General features: G+C 35.3%; 1 protein-coding gene across 3 annotated transcripts in view; it reads right to left on the bottom strand.

Annotated features, from left to right (window-relative positions):
• Window positions 1-7162: 7162 nt before the first annotated feature.
• Window positions 7163-26356, bottom strand: part of GABRB2 (gamma-aminobutyric acid type A receptor subunit beta2) — a 164760-nt gene continuing 145566 nt past the window's right edge. For 2 of the 3 annotated variants that reach the window (XM_074915710.1, XM_074915709.1), the window contains 2 exons: window positions 12103-12153; window positions 7163-8491 (listed from right to left, as the gene is read on the bottom strand). In XM_074915710.1, coding sequence (XP_074771811.1) covers window positions 8144-8491; window positions 12103-12153 — 399 coding nt within the window. In that variant the 3' untranslated portion in view covers window positions 7163-8143. The remainder of the gene's footprint in view (window positions 8492-12102; window positions 12154-26356) is intronic. The other variant, XM_074915711.1, reaches the window with a different exon arrangement.

Here is a 26356-nt window from a genome sequence, read left to right as displayed (position 1 = left end):
CCTAGACTCATACGAACATCATAATATATCAGTCACTCCAAATATCCTTCAAGAAAAAGAAGCGTTACAAATTAATAATGTCATGCTGGTCATTAATTTTGATAACCAAAGAATTTGCATTAGTGAACACACTTGCTATGTAGTTGTTAATGTTACACTTATTTAATATGCAAAGTTACAATGTGTTCAAAGCCAGTTCCCATTATGTGATTCTTTCACAGCTGTTCAATATTTGACAGATGCATAATTTCGTTGTTTAAAATATTTTCCTTTTATAAATTCTGAACTGATACTAGATAATGTCTGACATGTTTTGTTAATTTTAGATTATCAAGATATATCCAACAGTACAATTTACCAACAAGAAACCAATATTAATATTTCTGATTTGCAGTCAAGTAAATTAAATGAAGGAGAGGCCATGTTACACAAGTCATGAAGTAAGTGTTAAAGCTCAGAATAGAATAAAGAGAATAAATTATTCAAATACTCTGCAGCACTAAGTCTTATTTTTGTCAGTGGATTTGATATAACACCTATTAGGATGTGATAACATTAAATGAATTTATAGATACAGACAGATGAAAAGGTAGATAGACAATTTACTCTATTTTGATTTGGATATGACACTCACCAATAAGTATAAATATTTTTAGACCCTAAAATCACAAACCAGTTTTAAAGTTGAAATACTTTGCTTTGTAGCTTGTAACAATCTCTGAAAATAAGGGCCACCAGTACATCACATACTTGTAAACAAAGTAACTGTGCTGTCATTTTAGTCTTTTTTCAGAACATGGATCTACTGTTCAGAAGCTTCAGAAGATGATGTGATGTATTTTAAACAGTGAAGAGACGAAGTCATACTTGAGTTTTCCTTAATAGTCTGGAATATTTTACTTCTTGTGTTCTATGTCTCCTGATACAGAGCCAGCATCCTGCAAACTGCAGCTCCTCACCTTAGTACACGCCACAACACTCATGGGTCTTCCCGTCTTCAATCTCTGCTCTTTCTCTGCAGAACTGGTGCTCTTTATCCGCAGAAAAGCGAGACAGAACAGACCAGTCATTAAAACAGTGCTGCTGTAGGGCTGGGAACAAAGAGTAGCCAGGTGGATAACTTCAAAAGGAATTACCAACTGCTGTCTGCATTTCTAGACAAAAATGAGGATTTTGCAGTTTTAGCCTTTGACAACCTTTTGCCTGACAGCCCTTTGTTCTCTTTTCTGGTGCTCCATCTGCTCTTACTGGTTGGATCAATCAAAAGAATCAAGTTGTGGCAAAAACTCCAGGTATGTACAGCTAAGGCTACTAATAAATACCCCATCATCTCCCCCACTTGAGGTTTGGAAACACAGCTATGAATTCCCTTTTATTAGAGCTGGGCTGGCATAGAACAAGAAAAACTATTAGACTTGAACTGTTCCCTCATCAGAGCAAACAAGTCCACTTCTGAAGTCTATTTAATGTTCAAGATCTATTAGGATAGAAAGAAGCAAGAACAGAACTGTATTAGTGGACATTTTACACCTTGGGAGCACAAGAAGAAACCCAGCTTCTGGTCCCTGCTACTGCCAATACAGTCTTGTACAAAACAGTCAGCAGATGGAGTACAGCAATACAGATGCCTCTCATGATGATGCCTGACTGCCCTCTCCTCCTTGTCTGTTAATCTTGAATTGGTTTTTGTGCAAACCACTCTAACAGGGAAATCTGCTAAAGTCACCATCCTGAAAGGGTCCATAGTTTGGTCATTCAGTATCTCTCCTGTTAGATGTTAAGTAGGAAGAGGAAGGAATGGGACTTGGGTTATCTTAAGTCCACATAGACAGACTGAACACTGTTTGGACCTTTTCCTGTAAAACAAAATAGCATCCCACTGTGAAGAGCTGCTACCATATTTCTATAAAGAGGACACCAGCAACTTACCATCAGTAACCGATTCATGAGTTGACTCTGAGAGGGAGTTACTGAACTTCTGAGATGTTCAGCTGTTCCCCTCCTCTCAGCATTTCTTACTGACTAGCACTAAGCATCCCATTGTACATTGCATATACTCCCCAGACACTTAACTGCCCCTGACTGCTGCATAGGCAAATTAACACCGTGTCACGGCTACCCTTTTGCATTTAATATGCCTACACTTCAGGGGCCTCAAGGCCCAACTTCTGGGGTCCTTTTCTGATCCAAATTCATAATCTTCTGCAGCTTTGAGAAAAGAGCCTGCCCAACATAACACAACTACATATACATCTTTTAGGTTTTCTTTATTTATATTTTTTTAGTTCAAGAATTACACACTAGCCAACATTATTATATATTTACATGCTGAAACTGGCTGCAATAATTTTAAATTCAAGAAAATATCTCTTATGTGCTACTCATTTACAATCATCATTTTACTACCTCATATATCCCAGAGGTTAGCAGTCCTTTTGAGAAAGACATGAAGATCTGATGCAATGATATCCACTAGTATTTTGCATTTTCTAGCCATTGGAAAATGTGCATTATGTGCATATAAGAAAGGCTACAAGGTCATTAGTAAGGCTGATGATTACTACATTATGAAGTAAATAGTACTAAGTAAAAAAAGAGAAATCAGAACTGTGCAAAGACAGTACTAACAGAACCATTTAAACACCCATGCAAATAAAAACGTGATAGAAGTCAAATCATAGTCAGCTTATTAGAATTAATCATGTTTCAAATGTTCTTTTTGTCTTCAACTGAAAGTAACAGGACAGACCATGAACAATACAGCCTGGTGAGTATCTGTCAAATGACAGCAACAGTGAAAACATACAAAATGTTATCAAATTGGGATAGATGACTTCATGTCTGAAAAACATTAAAAAAATACAACCCTTAGTATGAAAGTAGAGGTGAAATTTTTCATCATTTAAGTTTCATTTTTTGTCAAAGCACTTACAAAGAAAATAATTTTATACTTATGAAATGTTAGTGTTGCATATTCTTGTAGAGATGATGTATTTCAATTTTATATTAATGGATATTTAAATTATTACTATTTTTACAAAGTAGAATAGGGCAGTATTTTTGATCAACATTCCATTTGCTTCTTAAAAATTTAGACAAAGTTCCTAGTGCATTTTATTAAGCTTTACCTTTGGTGTTAAGCAGTGACTTATTAGATTTCCCTTTTAAACAATTTCTGGGGTGAAGATTCTTTGGCTTTGGGGGATTATGCTATCTAACGACAGTCAAAGATCCTTTTTTTTTTTTTTTTTTTAAAGAAAAATATAAGTCTACTATTAGATACCGTAAGAGATACAGATTTCCAAAACAGACAGTCCCAATATGCAGGCTTTCTGTAATGAAATCGCCAACAGTCGAATTCTCACTTACCCTGGATTCCTTCACCTCTCCACTCACTGGAGCAACATAAAGGTGCCTTATTGTAAGTGAAAACCAGGCCCTATTTGTTTATGCTAATCTGAGTACTGAGTGCCAAGCTACTGTCTTCTGTTGGCTGAACATTTTAACCATACAAAAGAATCGACTGTGCTAGCAGTAACATTCCCGCAATGGCTATTTTACACTACAGTACTTTCTGTACTTTTTATATCTGGAATCCAAATCTGTTTATGCAAAAGGGTGTTTAAATTACTCTGCTAGAGCACTGCAATTATTGTACTTAGTAAAAAAAAGTCACTAAACAATTACTGTATCTATTGACTGCTCATTTACAGCTTATTTAATTATTTACATAATTTTAGGACACATTAACCTAAATCATAAGTAGAATTAGCTTTTTGCCTTACCATAAAGTACAAATTAGAAGTTAAAAATGTTTAAGAAATCTGATAATATTTACACACGTTCAGCTTAAGTTATGGTTGCTCACACTGTATGTTCTATGTACACATAGCAAAATGTTATGATCACTACTGATATAGTATTGTACCCTGGCCATCCCACCCTAGATTATTTTCTAGAAATATTTAATATTTTTGACTTTTTTTTCTTGGTTCCCTAAGGAATTTGTTGGTTTTGAAAACTTACTAGTGGACAATGCTGTTATAAAAAGAGAGAGAAGAAATAGGCAAGCAATGTGAGGACTAGTCTAATTTCAGATGCTAGGAGGTACAGTACTATCATCATGTCGAACGGTGCAAGGCTCCATACGAATTATAAGCACTGATCTGCTGATATAGAAATGCCCAGTTACCCTGTATAGTAAGTTGGTTTTTTTAAATACACTAATAACTTTGTCTCAAAAATATATTCATACACTGGTTGATGGTAGAAACAAAACTATTATTAGCTTATTCCTTTAACACGCCAACATAGGAATGTGTGTGCATATATATACTCAGTATGTGTATATATACACACATATGTCCATATAGACATTTAGGTATATGTCCATATGCACATACAGTTGGATAATGTTTAACATCCGTTCACTTACGTTTAGTACTGTGTTATAGTACAGAATTGGAACACAGTCTAATAATTATAGTGAAAATTAATTGAGCTTTAATTTTAATGTTTATTTGTCTGAAATAAATAGGATTTTTTTTCCCCAGGTGTAAGACCACCACTCATTTTCTCTATGCATTGTGCTTTTGTACCTTACAGATTTTATGTCCTTTTTATTAGAATGTAAAAACTCTCTGAAGAACTCTGCTACATGCTGTTATCTAAGACTCCTGCTTTCCTCCCCTGGGAATGAGAAAAGAAATGGTCACAATGTCATTGCTTGAGTCTTTCTTCCCAGTCATTAAACTGCGATAGGATAGAAACATAACATTCCTTATGCAAACACAGAAAAATGTTGCATGAATTTTCAGTTCTGAAAATGTGTATCATACTTACTAGCAGTCATGTACAGTACATATTTACAGATTGATCTCAAAGATTTTTTAAAACTGTGCCATGTTATAGTCATAATTTGCCCATGAATTTCACAAAGATGAAAAACACCTTAATTGCTGGCTATTATGTCTAATAAAACAATAAAATGTGCAACTATAATTATATTACAAGGTTTATCTAAATTACTAACCTTGATATTTTGCTTATTGAAACCAACAACAATTAACACAATTAAAAAAGCTATAGAATATTCATTTTCAGTCAATTCTAAAGTAAAAGCAAATGATTATTTTAGTTTACCCAAAGGGTAGCACACATAGCAAATCCCTTATGTATGTTGGCATAATTTCTCACTTTCACTCTAGTATCTCAGAAGAGTAAGCGCTCACCTTGAGCTCAAGTTATACTTTTCCCTTGACAGTGCCTTGCCAGTCTTTCTCACCCCCATCTTTTTATATCACAGTGTTAAGCCTTAGTACAAAATGACAGAATCCTTCTCTTTCACTAATTTTATACATCACATTAATAGCCAGAAGAACATAGTAAAAGCAAAAGTGCCCCTTCCCCCAGATAATATATCTTTCGTAGTGACACCTGAGCAGAAACCAAACATTTTCTTTCACTCTCTGAATAGTGACATCAGAGAGTATTATGGCTTGTACTGTAACTTCAGATAAATTAATGTGCAGTTCTAGGATTCAATCTCTGTGGTTTTCATAACAGCTGATGCAGTAAGATGATGCAGAGAGTCAACATATTCTCTGCAAGGTTTTATATTTGATGTGTATCAACCACAAACGGGCTGTGAGCTCTCTGTATTCACACTACACTTCTGTGGAATAAAAAAGGACTTGGCAGCAATTTGTGAAATGAAAGAAAAGCTTGTACAGAAGAAGACTGCTTTTATTTATGATAACTAATACCATTTTTAAAGAACAGAGTTGGAAGAGAAGTACTGAATTTTGAAGTGGTTCCTTTTCTTAGAATTGGGGAAAAAATTCCAACGTGATTCATACCTATCAGTTGAAATTCCAAATGCCTCTACAAAGATTATTGCGTTCTGCATGAAATGCAGTCAGAAATTAACTATGTGAACAAAAAGCAACATTTTGGCTTGGAAAGTTAATTGCATGATGAAAGCTGGTGTCTACAAATTGCAGAGTCTGAACCTGGAGGCAGTACACGAACATACACACAACTCCCTTGAAAACAACAGGTGGTGTGTATGCCTTGGCAAATCCCATTTCAGGCTCAAAAGTATTCTCTCCCATTTGAAGCAGAAATAAGCATTTGATATGCTCAAAACAAAGTCATAAAATTGACCTGTTCGTTCCCAGAACTGTTTTCCTCCTATCACCGTCATTTCACTGTCAAATGGGGAAAAAAACCCCACAGATACTTCTAAGAAAATTACTCCTTTAAAGATAGAACAAAAAATTAAAATAAAATATTTTATGAAAAATATTCTCAAGAACTATCTTAAAGTATTTCCAAAGGAATACTTAAATGGGGAAAGAAGTATCTGCCTGAAAAAATTCCTTTATTATTTGGATGATACTTCAATTCTAGCTTCTTTCAGAAATTTGTACACAGATGAGAGGTAGCATAGATACAACAGCTGTGGCTTCTGCTTCATGAAATATTTTGTGTCAAACAATATTTGGGATCTAATTTAGTAAAAGCCATCAGAAATTTAAACTTTTTATACAGCTCTTGAGAATTATTTTTTTTCATTACAGAAAAAAGTTTCACAATTGACTAAATGGTAAACTCTACTTTGCCTGTAAAATTCTATTTTTTGTCTATTCTATTTTGCCTATAAGAATAAAGCTCTATGGAATGAACAAACCCCCCTTATTTCAAAAAGTTTCATAAAGCAAAACTGAAATTTGCTAGTTTTTCCAATGGAAAACACCCTAAAGCAGGAAACATTCAAGAGTGTGATTAAACTCTTCAAGTAATGGTTACCAAATTTTTCCCTTTAAAACACTGCATTAGGAAAACAAAATAAAAAGTGAAATGGTATTGCCTAATCCAGACTGAGAAAATACCCTGTTAGTATGTTTTGTACTGAAACACACATGCTCAGATCTTTACTGTTGAAAGAGGTATGATACCTTTAATCAAACTGGATATAAGGTGTTAAGCGTAACAACAGTGGCAAGCGTAACACTGGAAAGACTGCAAACTTGGAAGGAATCACACAATTCCACATGAGTATTTCAGACTAAGGTATGTACTATAACTGACAGCATTCATTTGCACAGTATATATATATATATATATATATTTGTGTATATATATATATATATCTCCACAGACATATACACACACACTTTACAAATATGTAGCCTTCCATCTCCTGGCCCTATATTTTATAATTGCTCTCAGGTCTGTCTACCCTAGAAAGGCAGGGCACCATTGGTTTCCTTCAGCCACTTAGAGAATTAGTATTTGGCCAACCAAGTTTGGCACTTTGGACAGACGATTTCCTTTCCCCAACACAAAACAGCAGCATATCTATCCATTCAGAGTTGATGCATTTTTACACCACTGCTACATTCCTCTGCTGATCACAACTACAGTCACTGTGACTGTGAGCATATGTTCTCTCTTTAAAATCCAAACAAAACTAGTGCTTTTTGCTTCAGCTTCTGTGCAAACACCCAACCCTAATATTATGAGTCAAAGGTTTAGTTCTTTTAAAAAATAACAGAAAATACCTGAATGTGGTTGGGAAACCTCTGACCATCATCATCTTGGAAAGATGATAGGCACTACTTGTTTTCAAGTTTACACATTTAAAAGGTAAAATGTGTATGTTTCATGAGCATGATAATAACTTAGTACACTCTCTTAAGTGTAGATGCATGTCTTGGGTATGCAGTTTCCCTGGAAATGGTATGTACTGCTGCTGAAACTAGAACTTGTTTCTCAAATGCTGCTCTGTAATTCGTATCACTGAACTCAAATGGCCATTTTAAAAAAAAAAAAAAAAGGAAAAAAACAAGAGAGAGTGAGAGACAATGAGACAGAAGTGATTGTCAAAATCCAATTTGCCTTCACACACAAAATGCACTTGTATTTTTGCTAAGGGGATATGTCAATACTTCAACTTAACATATTAATGATTTAGCAGATACAACCAAAATGTTATAAAAACAGACCATAGAGTGGGCCAGCAACTAAGGTGTTTTAAAATAACTTTTTGTCCTGAATAGAATTTTTCTAAGTCCCACTTTTGGCTGTACAACCGATTTGAAGAGAAATCCAGTTCTTGCTTCCTGTGTGGCTTTGTTTCTTAGTTCACATAGTAAAGCCAATAGACAATATTGAAGAAGGAAAAAACAACAGGGAAGAATATGCGCGACCATCGATCTATGGCATTTACATCAGTCAAGTCAGGAATGGTAATTTTCAGTTGAGATGCACGTCTCCGTAGCCTACTCTTCTTCTGTGCCACATGTCGCTCCAGGGCGTTGCGACCAAAGCTGTGTCTGGGTAAGCCAGCTTTCCGGTACTGGATGCTTGAAGTGTCATACGCCAGCATAGTGCTTCTAGGGTCCCCAAGCCCCATCACAGCCTCGGAGGCCGCCATCTCATTTTTAATTTCAAGTGTGCTCAACAAAATATTTTCATGTGGATCCATCTGTAAAAAATAAGAAAGTAGATTTAACAGGAGAGAAAGGAAGCCCAATCAGTTGCAAACTGAAGCCATGCTGACAAGGGCTAGATCTAACATCACTAATTCACTGGATGTCAGCCTGTCTGAAAGACTTTAAGCATAGCCATGACTATATTTATTGTCATTTATTTGTGAACTCAAGGAGCAATAAGGCCATTATAGTAATGGAATAAATAGCATTTCCCTAGACCCCATGTTCAGCGAGCAGAAGCAACACCTGTAAATGGATCACATGCTCAGCTCCTGAAAGTGGGATTCTGCCACTGGGAAGGATATCTGGGGAAAACATTTAACTTTTTGGGTATTTTGGATGGAAATCAAATGGGAAAGGGTCTGTTTTGTTTTGGGTTTTCTTCTTTCAAATGATAGCTTCTGCTTTGGCAATAACTTCAGGTATTCACAAGGTCTCCTGCCTTTAAAAAACAAGGCCCAGAGCACTACATAAGAGAATGCAAATTTTCCATCCCTATATTCCAAACAGGACTGCTGGTTACTTTGGTAAAGGCACCAATACAGTCTAATGAATATCTATGTGAAAACTCTATTCCCCAGTGCTAATGAATTTCATAAATACAGTGCATGCTGTGGAGACCTGAATGCTGGAATAGCGGAGATCTGCAATTTCAAGCAAGGAAAAACATACAGAGTGTAATCACATCAAATGTACATTGAACAGTTGTTTCAATGGGTAGTTTTAGCTACTATATTTTTTTAAAGGGCAGTTCAGTGAAAAAAAAATATTAATGCAATGTTGTAAAGAAACCTCTTAGAAACAATCAAGAGGATTCCAAAGATGAGGAACTAAATTCTACTCCTAGGCAATCTGGAGTAGATATGAAGCATGGTAGAAGAACTCAAAAATAATCCATTTATAGAAAACAAATATAATGTTATGTAGGAGGTTCTAATGCTCCTCAGCCTTCCCTGTAAGTATATACATTGAATTGCGTGATTACAGAGTATAATTAAAAGCAGTAATAGCTAATGAGCAGCTAATTAAGTACACTGACTTAGTGATGCTATGTAGTGAAGATATACTCTAGGCCAAATAAGAGATGAAACTGTGCCAGAGCTCCTTTAAGAATAACTCAGCCACATTATTCATTTATCATGTACATAATATACACTATGATTATTACTGAAAGTGCACAAACTGTGACTTTTGTGGATTTCTAAACTTTAGTGTATTCTGCAATATTTAGAAGCCAGCAGTCAGCACCAGGTACCTCACTGCACTACACAATATAGCACTGTATTTGCCGTTATTTAAAAAAAAACTTACGTAGTATTTCACATGGCATAGTGAGAGAACTGGGTTGAAAACCACTGGTTTTTAGTAGCATCCACTACACATTATGAACTGGGAAGTCGGATAATCACAAATGTACTTTGGACCTACTGAAACACTGCCATTTGAGTGATTACATCTGTTCAAGTGATGCATAAGAACTGGCATCGCTGAGATGCCAGATTTCCCTCTTTTTTTTTTTTTTTTTTTCCAGTCTGTGAGTTTGCACCCCTCTAGTTTCATTATATTTTAGTTTTAGACTAAATGACTCAAGGTGAAGGAGACAAAATCATCTGTTTTTGCTTGCTTTCTAAAGTCATATGAAATCTTTGTATTTTCTAGTGTGTTAGGGAAATCAATCTTTTTTGAGAAGTACTGGAAAAATGTGAAAGTTGAGCTGGAACTCAAGAAAAATTAATTTAAGAGTTCTGTAGCATGATACTGAGCATAGTGAGGAAACACTGTTCTAGTCAGGAAGGCAATCAAATCAGTTCTTATCTGCATTAGACAAAACTAAGGCAAAAAGAGTAGTCTGCTGTTGTAATACAAACAAAAGCTAACATCTGCAAAAGAGCTTATTTTATAAAAGAAACATATTCCAAATACATCTCGGAAACCTCAAAAGAGCTTTCAAACATTTTCTTATAATGAGTGCAGTTACTTAGAAAATTCTTACGTGATTTTTTTGGGTAGAACAAAATTTGCTGTTATTTTTGTTACAAGATTTCAGACAAATAATAAGACTTTCAGCATCCTGAAAAAAAAAGCAATTATAGACACTTGGCATTCATTGATCCCAAGAATGTCTCAAAACAAACAGGGGAAGTATCTTACAAGAGGGGTGCAAAGCCATTTGGAAAATACACTTTCCATAGAAACTATAGGAACATAGCCTTAAGAAAAGAATAGAAATTTTAGTTCCAATGACATCAGGGGAAATTTGACATACCATCCACTAATGCAATGCTAATTTTACCCCTTAGCACAGAGCCTGGGTTATTTTCACCTCAACTTTGTGCATTCCAATATACTATCTTTGGAAAGATTTTAGTGCCAACAGATTTGTACACATCTTAAATCTTCTTAGAATGAATCTAAGCATTTTATCCTTTTGATCTGCAATGACATTAGAAATTTGAGTGCTCTTTACATACTCATATACTATCTATGCAACACAAATGCAAGCAAAGTTTTTAGTCTACTAGAGTTAGATTCAGACATGTTTTAGCGACATGATATCACTCCTTCAGTTAACTTTTTGCTTGGATTATTTTGTTACTTCTGTTCTCGTTTCAGTAAATTTCTTAACACAGCAAACTGCTGCAGATATCTGGTAATCTTGGCAGTAGTTAGTAAGATTAGTGATGCTGGGCAGAAAAAACATTCAGCAACATTCTAAACTATCTTCTAGGGCAAAGTGTCTTCTGCATATATCAGACCGTTATCAGAGCTGGAGCACAGCATTTTTCAATATTCCAAGAATTCTTCAGAAGAAATAATGCAAAATACAGTAAAAATTAGTGATGGGCGAACCTTCAAGTGTTAGAATACCCAGGTAAGCACTGCAAAGTTCAGGTGCTTCTCGAACACTAATTTGACTCTTCTGCATGTGGAACATTGGATTGACCATAACAAGATCTGCATTTTTCATGGTATTTTGAATTCCCAATCTGAAGAACTCCCTAAGTTCCAATCCAGAAGTAAAAAGAAATGTGAAAACAAAAGAAACAAACAACAACAAAAATTCAGAAATAAATTAGCCTATCTTTTCAACCTTTGACAAAAGGCTCCTTGTCAGATTAGAGAGAGCTGGGAGTGTTATTTTCACCAAGTAGGTTCGCCCAACTCTAAATAAAACATGCTTTTGTAACTAAGTGAAGCCTGAGATAGAATGATCATGAATTACGTTTATTGCACACAGCACCGCCCATTCAAAAGGATCCCAAAGCGCTTTACAAGGATTAGAAAGAAGAACCACTTCACTTCCCAGTGAAGTGCAATCACCTCTAAGGCAAAATGTGGTGACCGAGAGTGCAGAAAAATATACTGTATTTTAGTCAAGGAAATGGAGAATGCTGTAGCCAATTGAAACTATGGGGTGGGTGAGTGGTGGTGGGGAATGTTAGGTAAGCAGAACAGTTACAGAAATTGATATTTGGCCAGATGCTTGGTGTTGAGATGACCACAGTATAAAAAAGTGCCATGGGATCTTTAATGACCATAAGTGGTCAGGACCTGAATTTTTAAGTCTCTGAGGATAAAAACATTAGAAAACGATGAAAGATACCTTTGTTGAATACATTTCTGGACAATGATATGTGCCAATTATTCTTCTGTCCTGTAAGTTAATAAAATCAAGACCAGTTTCCTTAGAGATAAGGCAGCTATTATCTTTCATTTAAAATTAAAGCACTCTAGGGTAATAACAGGACAACTAGTTAAAAGATATAGGGACCTCTAAGCCAACAATCAACAAAAGTATATTCTGGCTTCAGAGGTGCTATTACTGCCTTGCTCTGCTCCTCAAGGTAACATAACATTGTGATGTAAATGTATTTTTTCCAACTGGTCACTTGACCAAGGAAGATATGATGATATGAAAACAATTGTTAAAATTATTCTGGGGGAAAAGTAAGTGTAAAAGTGGTTTCAAAGGAGGTGGAAGAAGGTTAAAAAGATCTCTTGGTGCTGAAAGATTGTTCAACCATAGAACTGGACTCCTTATGGTGAACAGGAGAGTTCAAACTTAATGGAGATAATTCCCAGGGACAAGAAAGGAAGGGAGGATATGAAGATGAAGAAGAAGCAGCAGCCAGTACCATGGAAATAAAAGGTGAAAGCAGAAGTGGAGAACAAATGACCAGAGCTCAGCAACCATGCAAGAGGGTGAGTTTTTTATAAATCAATCTTAAAGATGGATGAGAAAATAGATGATGCAAATGAGATTCACTTATAGGTCCAGGTCAGCTGGAAGAAAAGCTGACTCTGGAGCCTTGGAAGAGGCCATGACCTTTTTGATGGCCTCAAACAAAGGGAATACAGAGGAAAGTGTAGAAATGTTACCATTATATATTCTTCCTGCTACCTAGAAACTCCAAAATGATGGCTTTCTTGAGGAATTTCTCTTATACTAATAAATTAGCAACTGTAGAATACAAAGAAATTACACTCCCATGCACATACATACACACATATGTACATTAGGAATCCTCCAAGGATGACGAGATCTCTGAAACTATTAACAAGTAAACCAGCATCACAGTGATTATGCTCTACTGTTATGCTAAACACAGCTTTATAGTACAAGGGAAATTTATATTGATGAATTGAAAAGATATAATATTGATCTTTCATTCCTCATACACTGTTCATTTTCACCTATAACCTTCAATTACAGGCAGGTATTGACAGTTCATTTTATAGCAGAATAGCTCAGAAGCCATGGATAAAATAAGACAGTAGGTTTGGAATTTCTGATGGAAAAACCTTGTGAAACAAAACAGTTGCAAATTCAAACTAAATATCCTTTTGTTAAGTAGGGCTGCCATTAACCAAAAGCAAAATATGGTGAGCTAAACCACAAAGGGAGAACAGAAGTACCCAGCCTATTACAAAGATTAACACCTGAAATTAGGTCTCAGCATTCATAGGTCCTGTGAGCTGACATTCTTAAGAACCGAAGACAGAAATAAAGATTCCTTTCACAATGAAGACCAACATGACATGACTAGACATATAATTTAATTTGTTAGAGATAAAGACCTTAGTACTATCTATAGCATAGTTTTCCAACTCTTAGCAGGTGAGCTTTGCTTGGAAAACTAGTAACATCCCATTTCTGAATAGTCACAGTAGTTCTGGCAAGAACAGGTGAAAGTATGAAGTGCACTTTACAAGTAATGAGGATCTTCCACCTCATCAGCAAGGTCTGACTTATTGATTAGGAACCACTGATCTCTGGGGACTGCAGTGACTACACAAGGTAATGCAACATACATTGCATTTTCATTGTCTGTACAAAATCAAATTTATTGACAGCATTGCAGGAACTGTTTATGAAACCACATTAGCATGCATTGGCTCGGATTCTGTTATGCACCTAAGATTTGGGTCAGGCTGTAAAGCATGCAGTTAGAGGACAGTAAAATTAGGTTGACTTATAATTTCAGGTTCCTTTGTTTGGTTTAAAGTCAGAAAATCCAGAGAAACTCTGCAAATTGTATCAGGATTTTCTTTATGTTCTTGAGCTTTTTAAAGCCTAAAAATCTAAGCAAAAGAACCAAGAGACCTGTAAGAATTTAAAAAAAACGAAAGAAAGTGAGAGAAAATGCAAGATCTGGACACAGAGCTTTAACAGTGCTCTAAGTACTTGCAATTTAATTTCTAGGCACCCAGTTTTACCCTCTGATACATGCGTTTTCTTGATCATTATCTGTAGTAACGTATCAGTAACTCAGTCATAAGTATTGTACGATTCTGGATAAACTATTGAAAACATAGGCTTTCTTTTGGCATCCATTACTTACAAGATTCCATACTTAAGATGTTGCAGAATAAGTACTCACATAAAATGAAAGAGGCTAAAGTACCTTTGCTTCATGACATTTCAATAAAAATCATGAAATACAAACTTGCTGAAACTGCTGCACAGAATCCAATGCTCTAAACCAAAAGCCAACAAGTGAAATAGGCAAAATCAGGACGCTGTTTGAATTATGGCACAGAATAGGAAAAAATGGGGAAATGGCTTACTGGTGTCCTGTCCTCAGCTTGAATTTTACACCAACATCTTCTAAGATACTGTAAAAACAACCTGGGGTTTTTGGAGTAAAGGGGGATAAATTGCCTTAGCCAACCAAGAAAGAAAAATAGAGAGCATGCTATGATTCTGTAGAGAAACATCTTCCTCCATTTCACTTTTGACCAAGATAATTTAGTCCAATGCAATCTCCAGTAAAGTGGAAGGAACAAATTACATAAGGTCTTGATGTTGTACATGCAATTTCCATTCCAGTACAGCAAATGTAGTTGACCATAAATATTAAACAGGTATCTGATTCAGGAAATGAGCTTGTAACTTTACTTAAGCAGAAACATTAATGAAATTTAAATAAATATTAAGGTTAGGCAAGTTTTGAAGTGATTTCCTGTGAATGACACTTTCACTCTCAATCCAAAACCACAAATAATGCATGTACACTTAAGGAGAAAACAATTTTTTTTTTTTTTTTTTTAACCTGCAACGACATATCATAATGGTGGAGCTAAATAATAGTTAAGGAGAATTCTAACTGAGAAGTCTTCGTATATAAATAAGTTTCATATGGATGATATTTAAATGTAGTTACCCTACCTTCTAGAAATTTCAGGTACAGATGATTTTTTTAATACAAAGATTACAAATATCAGCACTAAGATCAAAACAATTCTTTGTAAGCGGTTCTATCTTAAAAATTAAACACTTCCATGAAAGAAGAAACCTCTTCTATGTTAAAGTGTCAAAATCTTCTCTAGGAGAAAGGTTGAAAAACTTAAAAATTAATGTATCTGAACTTCCTGAAAACATTTATTTTTACAAGGCACATTTTTTAAATACTAAAGGGAGGGGGGAATCTTTGACTGAAAATAAAAGAAGCAATGTAAGTAGACATTTTTAATAAAAACAGCATTCTTAAAATTTCAGTTACAATGTTGTACTACTGAGACATGTAGGAGGAAACAAAGGCAGGTAATTTGGAATAGAAGTCTTCTGGGGTACCAATTAACAACAGCTCTAAATTCTACCGTTTTGCCAAGAAACAAGGTTAGGCAGCCCAGAATCTTACTAATACTGGGTCTGATGCCATATTTGTTATTTATTTGTTAAAATATCATCCCATTTCATGTGTATACGTTTAAATCTCTTGCAGATAATAAAATGAATAACACATCAGCAAGAACCTACATCCTAAAACGTGCTCTCTTCCATCTGTGATAAGATCAAAATTTCATCAAACTTCTGGTATGCCTATAAGCTATGTCTGTTACTACGTTGTCTTACAAAATATACTTTAACAGCTATACCTAGCACCAAAAATCTACTACAGAAACATTGCAAAGTTACTTATATAAGAAAGCTTCATGAAAGATGAAAACCACATGGAACATTTGACTATCATTACAAGAGGCAAAATTTCTAAGGTATAATTTGGATATAGTTATGGTTTTGATATATGAACTAGACAGTAAAAATAAGGCTGATAAAGTTGCTCCTCTAGAACAGACTTCAGTAAAATACATAGATGTTATTTTTCTTGTTTGAAATCAAATACAACATGCAAAGAACTATACAGCATATACTTGTCATGAGAGTGGGTGGACTGTATGGCAGTCTACCAGCATTTAATCCATCTGACCATGATATACTCACTTGTCAGCAGACCTGGGCTTGTGATTTTGGGGAAGACCAACAAGGTAATTCATGGGCCCAGCTCAAAGATTAACATGGCCAGAGGCACCACAAGGTCCAAGCAAAAACTTTGGGACCAGTGACAAAGGCCAGATAAAACACTGAAGAGAAACTGTAATTAATTCAACAAAAAAATTGAAAGAAAACTCTTGAGATTTTTCTATGTAAAAATCACTGGCAAGTTTTCGTTATAAAGAAAATAAAGATGAATTTCTAACTTTTGACAACAGATTTCCAAATTAAAAAAGATCTAGAAATGTACTTTTTATGATCATGTTCAGTTCTGATTTAGAAGCCTGAAATACTGCCAGTTTCACAGTTCTAGATACTGCAAGGATCAGAGGACTAGTCCTGACAATATTAAAATAAAAAGAATTCTGCTTTAAAATAAACAAAAAATCTGAACTTGCTGACTGAATTAGAACCATTTTGCATGATTTACTCATACACTGATAGTCTGCTGTTTTGGGGAGAGTCTAACATTTTGTCACTCATTTTTAAATGAGTGACAAGAATGAAGAAATTTTGCTGCCAAGACACGGTTAGTCATTTCAGATTTGTTTCTAAAAAAATTTCTGTGTATGCAAAAGACATACCAATATTATGTATAATTTCAAATTTTGTATTATACTTAAATAGTTTTTATGTATGCATTAATTCTAGAGAATATAAAAATTGTATTATAGCTTTCTTCCTAACATTTTGGTGGCCTTCTATGCTTGTAAATTTAAACCAAACTTGAGTTTGATTAAAGTTATTATAGTTTTATAGCAATATATATACATACACATATAAAATATAAATATATGGATAGTAGGAGAATTTCAGAATACATTTAAAATGAAGGAAAAATTGGGGTTTTTTGGCAATAGTGTGCAGTTTGTTCTTGAGACAATTTTATGGAGATGAGAAAAAAATAGTTTACTAACATGCAAACATGGTAGGCGTTTATGTAAAACATGATTATGTTCAATGTTATAAAAGTTTCATTAGAAGCATTTTGGGAAGGGTGATCTACATACAACTGAGAAAGCTATTAACGAGCTAATGAGGCCAAATATAACCTTATTTTTAAATTTAGAGTTGTTATATACTGTATATGCCTCACAACACGGAAAGGAAGAAGAAAGAAAAGTTGAAGAATCATCTCCCAGAACAGCTAGCCCTCTTCAAATTGTATCTCCATGTTTTTTATATCTTCTCCTTCAGATATCTTATCATGTATTTTAATAAACAAAAGACCTTCCATGCAACAATTGAAACTTTTATTTTCCTACCCACAACCGCTGTAGCTTGAAAATATAAACCCTCAGAATTCCATCTAGCAAAATGTAAATTAAAACCACCTAATTCTGAAGACCTTCATTTCTAGTTACCTGCAGGAACCTGTGAATACTCAAAGAACACGCAGACAGAAAGTGGCCCAAACAAAACATTACATGAAAATAATCATGCTGATTCAGGCTGTGTGACCTTTACTGTTGCATCCTTCAGGCGAGCCCAAAAGCATTATGTTTCTAACAACTAAATTACCAGAAAGTTGAGTTCATTTTGCGGACAGGAGCAAGGACAGGCACGCAGGGCTTTTTGTATGTAGCTTAAAGATCCATTAAGTTTAGGGAGAAGGCTCAAGCGTTTGGGGGGGGGGAAGAAAACTAAATTCAAGTCTCTGACACTTCTAAAAAGAGTAAATAAGTAAGAGTAAGTAAATAAGTAAGTAAGAGTAAATAAGATTTAGGCTTCTATGTTTTAATATAACTTATATCATGACAAAAGGATTCTCAAAACTAGTATCTAAGGAGTAAGAAAAATATATTCATATATATATATACACATATGTTTGTATATATACACACACATACTTAAATTTAGGCATAATCGTACTGACCTCCTAACCTTTTTCCTAGTTTCTGTAACTAACTTCTTGGAATCTATCTTTCTCCATATGTGGAAGTCTGGGAAACCAGCTAGTATCCAAAAGAATAAGTAACCAGTTAACCAATAAAACATAGGTCTTCACAGTCCAGCATGACTGTTTCATTAAACTGAACATATGTGGATGCAATACAAACCCTAACACCCCTTAAAAAAAAAGAAAAATCTGTAAGAAAGTATACAATGTCTAAATGGATGCCAAGTTCATAGGCTACATCAGTAATAATTTGTTATGAAAACTGCCAGATATGTTACTTCTAGTTTGTTTGGGCTATTCTGCTCATTAACCTTGCTCTATCTTTATCTTCATGCAAGACTAGCAGTCTCTGTGGCATGCTGCAGAGGGACTGCACCATGTCTCTCCTGGAAATTATAATGTTTCCACTGCTGGGAAAAAGAAAAAAAAAATATGAAAGAAATACTTTTTAAATATTGGGAAAAACATCTTTAGAATGTGTTTTAACACAGAAATTTTGAGGGTTTTTATTAGTGTTCAAAGTATTAAATTGCTTCAGTCTAGGTAATTTTACAGAGCAAACAACGACAAAGGTAAAGCATAATTAATAGTTACCAACAGACTAAAGATGGGCAAAACCTATAAAAGAGGGATTTGAAATATGCATCGTCCTTCTTAACAGTCTGGGATATTATCATTCTGATTTTAAAAACAGATTTTGGATCACCTGAAATAATTTCCCCTAAATTAGATATAACAATGCATTGCTATCTACAAAAAGAAACCAACATGATCATTTTAGACACTATAAATAAAACAAAAGAGTTGACAGTTATCGACATATTATAATATTTTTACCACTTAGTGCCACCCCAGCGTACACAATCCAGTGATCTCAAGATTCATGAGCAGAGCTAGGTTATATCCCCTAGCACATAACATTTACAGTTACAACTTTTTTTGGGGGGTAAAATTCAGCTGACTCATGGCCATTCAATTCAAACTCTTTCGAGCTGATCTGCTCTGGGAAATCAACTCACCAAATTCACTAGCCAGACATGCCTTCTGGACTGCAGCTACATACATTTCTTCCACCTCACTTTACATCATTTGCCTTTTTTGTGCCTTAATTCCCCACAATTTGAAATAATGATATAAACTACATTAATAGATTTTTTTTTTTTGCAACCAAAAGTGTTTTTAATTTAGGGTCATAGGTGGATGGCAGGTTTGTAGATGCACTACAAAAGCAAAAGGGATAATGTGCTTTAAACAAGCGGAGTGTACACACACTGGTTTTACATTAATTAAACATAGCATTTGAAGGAGCGTGGCTGCAGAAAGAAAATCTCAGGCACTTGACTTGACCTTTATTCAGATGTCATGTGGAATACCACTACAGACTGTGGAAATAAATCACCTTCTGATGGCTTCTGCAAAGTGCTCTGGGCTAAATCTGGAACTTCCTCAAATTTACTCCTATCAAACCTCTGGTTTTTAAAAGACATGAAAAGGCTGGCCAAGCACTTTGTGCATTCTGGTTGTTTCATATGCAAGTTACTCCTTGAAAATGCATGGATGTAAATTTAGAAGAAAGGCTGAGCTTTTATAATCCATGCCTACTTTTATTACATCTCCTTCAATATAATTCTGTGTAAGGAATACCTTCTGACCCTGGATCAAGAATTAGTCCTTGTGCAGCTTTACCTGTATAGCAAACAAAAGAAAAACTCTCCTTGGAGGGGAAAGGAAAAGCATGAGTGCTTTCACTCAAATCTGGACAGTGGCAGCGTTAGTTCCAGTGATATAAAGCAGTGAGGATTTGAGATTTTAGACTGAAATTTTAAGAGCTTCATGTTGCCTTAGTGTTTTAATGTCCTGTTTAGTTTATTAACTGATTGTTTGTATAGCCATTTTAAAATTCCCCTTTTTTCCAAAAGCTTTTATATTTTGTGTAAACATGTTTTACATGCTTGCTTATGTTTTATACTAGAAGTATCTCTACTGCACAGGGAATAAGGTGCAGTTCTATCTTTGTAATAAATACTGACTGGTTTTAGGTACCTCTGCAGTAATTCCTCCTCACTAGAGGTGCATGATGTGACTTCTTCAGCTAGAAATGAACAAATATTGCTGTGAACTGAAAAGGCCAGAGGCAAACCAGCAGTAAATCAGAGGGGAAACAAAGGCATTAGCCAAGCTTAAGCTAATGAGCTTTGCTTTGAAGGAACGTGTATTATCACAGGCCTGTAGCCCTGTTAATGCATCTTTACACCTTAGTCTGAAAACTGAGGAGAGTGACCTTGTCTGTTTGCAGTGCGCTGAAAGCTGTCACAAGTGGGCCTGCAAAGGGCCACATGTATGTATCAAAGGATTCTCACTGGCTCAAGTTAACACACTCCTTCATCTAATTCCACCCCTGCTTTTAAAAAGAGACATCTATGGATGGATGTGACAGTGAAAAAAAATGCACAGACTCTTCCACTTATTCACTAGGAGAGTGGTGAAAAGAATTTTGAAAGCTGTCATGGGAAATGGCAGGTAGTAAAGCAATACCTGAGCCGACTCTGTGCCATTTCCAAGTGTGCTGCTGTGGTGGATGGCGTTGCTGACACAATGAAACACGAAGTGTTCAGTCTTTGTGATCAAACAGCACACATACACAAGTCAGTGAATCTGAAAATGTGCATCTAGAGGAGGAGGCTGCTGTGAGAGCCCCACTTCCTTGACAGACCATACAATGGCCAGAAACTGTCCATCCTCAGCTTGTCCAGATGCACAGGTGAAATAATCAGGTGCAACCAGTTGTGAAACAGGTAATTGCATGGTCTTGTTTGTCTTAAAACTCTGATAAAGCAGTAGAGTCTTCTGAAAATGAAAGATCTGAAGAGACCTATTCAACTTTTCTGGTAAAACTTGGTCAGACTCTTTTCCTTGGTCAAAAATTTGTATGGGAAAAACTCAGCATCTGAGACAACTTGAAGAGGAAGAAAGTTACCAAGCTAAGTGCATCTGAGGGCAGGGTAAGCTTCCATCTGTTCTTTCCTTGCCATCCCATCTCCTGTAGCAACTGTGTGCTGATTTGGATACAACAACAGTGTGTCAGGAGGGCAATGACTTGCAAAGATATCTATATTTGTTTAAACCTTCTTAGATTGCTATTCATTCTTCAAGAGAATATTTCTGTTGCGATTCAAATCTATTAATATGCTGATTCAAATCTATTAATATGCTGTTTAATCTCATTATCATATTAAAGTTATGTGTTTTCTACTTGGTATCCAAATTTCCGATACAAAAACATTGTCTGACACTTTTACTTGTTTGTTACTTGTCACTGTGTAACAGCAATGCACTGTAACTTTCAGGCATGTTGACGGAATGTCTTATGTAATACAAAGACTACTGAGTAAAGAATTACTCATTGTTTTAAAAATACACTCAGTATATTTAAAAAAAGTCTTTGTGTTCAGAGAAAAACCCTTATATAAACACACAGAGGTTAGCAATGTCAGTTCACATTTATTTTTAAAAAAATGACTGAATAAATCTGTATAAACAATTGTATGAAATGTTGTATAATATGCTGACATTTCCCCCGTCTTTTCCAGAGGGAAATTGCTTTATTAATGTTGACAGTAACAACAGCATGATTGCAAAATTAGAGGTAGTTTTATTTGTGTGACTTACGTTATCATGTACTTCAGGTATATGACCTGTACATTTAGCACCTCTGTGCTTTAAGCTAGGTTGGAAACATCTAGGCTTCAATCATTACCGCAACTGTATACATTCTAAACCACATTCAGTGATGTATGTACATTATGCACAACATAATGCCACTTCTGTGAAGTGGCAAATCGAATTACTTTGACAGAATATAACAAACAAATCTCATATAAGAAATCTTAATTTGCAGTAATTAACTGTTCTAGACCTAGATGAACTATAAAGAAAAAAATTAAAATAATTTAGAAATAATTTAAACACTATCTGAATAACATGCACGTAAGCATTAAAAAGATAGGACTAGAAATGAAAGGCAAGATGCAGCAAGATGCACCAGTGGTATCTGGGTTGACAAAATGCAAGTATCACATTCTGTTTCTAGCTAATATCCTGGTAAGGAAACCATACTGATGTCTAAGAAAAGACTGACAAAGGTGCTCCATCAAGGGATGGATCTGTAGCCCTTCTTTTAACAAGAGCCTTGATGTAGGAAGCGGTATCAATACTCACAGCGAGTATCATCTCTGCTGCCTGACACACTTCCAGTCTCTGTTGCTTTAGAAGAGGATGGCATACAGCTGCTTTTCCATTATTATCACCCCTTGTCAAATGTACAGATGGCAAGATGCAAGAAGCACTTCTTTACAGAGGAAGAAGAATCAGCCTTTCATTCGGCCCAGTACTTTTAACATGGTCTTTACAGTGACAGTTCTGGTTTCCATTAAATTACCACATAGCTGTAACGGAGTTTTCTGATCTATCCAGAATAACAAATACACAGGTATCATTGATATTGAAAAGCATTTTCACCTTACTTACACCTCCAAAGAAGTCAATTAATGCAAGTTGTAGTCTGGATCAAATGAGTTACACAAGCAACTGTGGAAAGAAAAGCAGTAGAATCCAAAAGATGTAACAACAGCATAAGCAGCAGGTTGACTGGGAATTTAGTAATGCAGGAAAATATACTGAAAATACAGAGCTTGGGAGGTGATCAGACCGCAAATCCTGAACAACACGAAGACTAAAAGATGCATCAGACACGTCACAGTGATCAGTGTCAGCAAGCCCATACTTCCAAGATGGAAACATTCAAGGTAAAATTATTGAATCTAACAATGTAAGGGAAAATTTAAAAAATTAATCAATAATACCTTTTCTACTGGATTCTGAAGAAACCTATGGGGAATAAATCAGTATCAAGAGAGCACCAAGAAGCGCATTATTTGAACTGCCATAACAGTAATTAAGTATATTAAAATGGCTGGGGGTCTATATCAGAAATTATTTGCAGTTGTACCAGGCTCTACAGAGATCCTGGTTAGGCTAATCATCTCCTTGAAGAAAAAGCCAGGCTTCATAAAGGAGAAAACTTGAAGGGTTATATCCCAGTAGCTTGTTTCCCTCCCCTTGCCCCTTTCTATCCCGAAAAGTTACCATTAGAAGAAAAAAATGCCTCATAGAGGCTTCTAGACCATACTTCCAGACCATTTTTATGTAATTACAGAATTAACAGATGAAAGTTACATGCTTCACTTTTCAGTCTTTGACACTTTATCTTAAAACTGAACAGATTATACGTCCCAGACATATGTATAAATACCCATAGGAAGATAATCAGCTGAACAATATCATCAAGCCAAAGGTTAGAATTTGGCCCTACTTTTTAACATGTCTGTTAATTATCCAGAAAAAGCACAGCCAATATATTAGATTAGTGCCTTGAACCTGAAGAAAGATAGTATGAAATATGCCCACAAAGGATCAGAAGGATGTTGATGACTGTCAACATGCCTATTTGAAATAGAAAAACTCATTGAATAAAACGCCGTTACAATGGGTTAGAGTATATGTACCAGACTTTATGACACATATTAGGTCTTCAAGTAGAAATACAATACTCCCAGTTTACCTACAGCAGTACTATGCTATTCAGAACAGAAGAGATTCAAAAACTTGAGGCTATAAAGATAATAAAGGAATAAAGGTATTTGAAGAAAAAACATTAAGACAATAGGCTTGAAAAGCAAGGTGAGGAAATCATGTGAACGCTATCTCAAATAAATGAATGGTGTCTAGAGTAAAAAGAAAGCCAGTGATTTACCTGTAAGCAGCAATGTGACCATTTACAGAGAGAACAATTAGCCTTGACAAAGTTAATGATGAGTTAGACTAAAGGAATAAACTGCTGAATGAAGCTTGAGAAACTTCAAGAGTGGAACAATCATACACACAGCCATTTTAACCTGAAGTCACTGTAACGAAAACTAAGCATGTCCAATATGATATAACAAGTCTGTGATAATTTATCTGCAGGTAATTGAGTCTGAATCTTCCTTGAGTTTTATGTTCTTTAGATTTCTTCATTATTTTATTACTCAGGTTTCACAATTCAAGAAGTAAATCAAGATATAGGCCCAAACCCTTCTCTTTCTTTCCCTTACCCCAAACAGAGCCAACAATCTTTGAAAATGAGGGAGTATATGAAATTACAATCTTCTGTGATGATTTAGACTAGATAGAAGGATGAATTTTTTTATGATGAGGGTGGTGAAACACTGGAAGAGGTTGACCCAAACTATTCTATAATTCTGAGATTCAAAAAAACCTAAACAAAAAACACCATACTGGGCATATGACATGAATACAGTATGAAATTTAAAGAAAGATTTGGCCAGTTTCATCTGGAATAGCCCAGGGGAAGCTCTGCAACCAGCCTGATGGTGTTCGCTCAAATGGAAAAAACAGGACGTTCTCCTCCTGAGTCACCATATCTCCAAGGGATTACAATGGATTCAGCAGATACCAGAGTCATGGAAGAACAGCTTCTGTTGTGTTTCTGTACTGTTTTGTGGGCTCTCTAGTATATTCTGAGTAACAGAGGAAAAAAGAGAGAGTCTGTCAATGTCTGTGCCTGCCCTGGAATCTCTCCATACCAGAGAACAGAGTATGTATTAACTTTTACTTTGATTCTGCAAGTAGTTGTGCATGGAAGGACTAATCTTTTCACTGCTTTTTGTTGTTCAAAAAGTTGTAAGAGGCTGTTACAAAAAAATGCTGTTGGAATCTGAAGAAATCCATTATAGATTTGCTGGTCTATAATATATAAACAAAGATGCTGCACTACAAGCAGCAGTTCCAATAACTATCTATCCACCTTTTTTACAATGTCTACACTGAATGCAGTAACACAGCTGCATAGACATTTACACCCTCATGTTTTGAGGTTTATTATATATGGCATTAATCTTTTCTCACACAGTACCCGTTTCTGATAAACTTGTAATATTCCATATAGTGATACAAGAGGAATCTAGTAATATCAGAAAAGAACGCTCATACTTTGTAAAATTAGTCTGTCAATGTTGGATCCTAACTGAAGATGGAGTGTTTGTTTGATCCTGTTTCTAAAATGGGTTTTTACAAAAACCTGTATCTGAACCAAATTCAGCAGTTCGGGATCATTTCTGGTTCTTGTACATGAAAATAATTATATAATATTTGGCCCCCTTTCATACATAAAATATTCAGGTCCATTAAATATGAATCTGTTTTCTCACTGCTGGTCAGACAGCAAGAACAGCTGTCAGCTCCTTTCCTACTCCCCAGAGCAGTCTATGCGCAGCAGGACAACATTCTCTGATCACTACTCTGTTCTGATCCTCTCCTATTTGATTCTCTATCTATTGCTTAAGGGATTGCAAACCTGATAATCAGATGAGAGTGTATCTGGCTACCAGAGCAGAACTGCCATACACTATGAACCACGCTGGCCTGCTATATTAAGCAAAAGGCTCAGTATAGAAAAATATAAGTAATGTAAAGTTGTTCCCAGTATACTGTGTTAATCCTGTAGGCTGGTGAATTTCTGCAACAGTTACGGGAATTAATTCACTCTGTTTACTGGATTGGATTAGTACATTAGTTAGTGCTTGCAAATTCTAGTTCACGATTAGCAGTTTGCCACTAAACTTTGGCTATTCCGTTACATGGCTGAATTACCTATTGTATGAATAAGAATATAGAAAATATCACAAGTGAGACACTATACAAAAATACACCTCAGCTAGTGATGACACTATGACACCTATGGACCTGAAATTTCCATTGATGTTAGAGGAAAGACTTCAGATCAATGCAGATCTACTCTCATAAAATTACCTACAGGGTTTCTTAGTTAATCACTTTGTTTAAAGGGAAACTGATTTTTGAATAATAAACTTCACAACTTAAATAAAAGCTTGCAGATTTTTCACATTGCTGAAAAATAACAAGGAGAAAGAAAAAGGTTTTACAGTGTCTTCATGAACTTTACAATGGTAAATTATGAATCATTTGCCTCCATTCATTAAAACATGTTTCTCTCAAGTTAAGAAGAAAAAAATAAATTCATGAACAGGTGAGATCTGAGCCATGACAATATAACCCCCCATCTTAAGAGACTAAAAACTATAACCCATAAAACTAACTGCT

This window comes from Athene noctua, chromosome 12 (genome assembly GCF_965140245.1).
Source record: "Athene noctua chromosome 12, bAthNoc1.hap1.1, whole genome shotgun sequence".
Classification (NCBI taxonomy): Eukaryota; Metazoa; Chordata; class Aves; order Strigiformes; family Strigidae; genus Athene; species Athene noctua.
The sequence above is the reverse complement of the archived record's forward strand: the minus strand, read 5'-3'. Positions and strand labels throughout refer to the sequence as shown.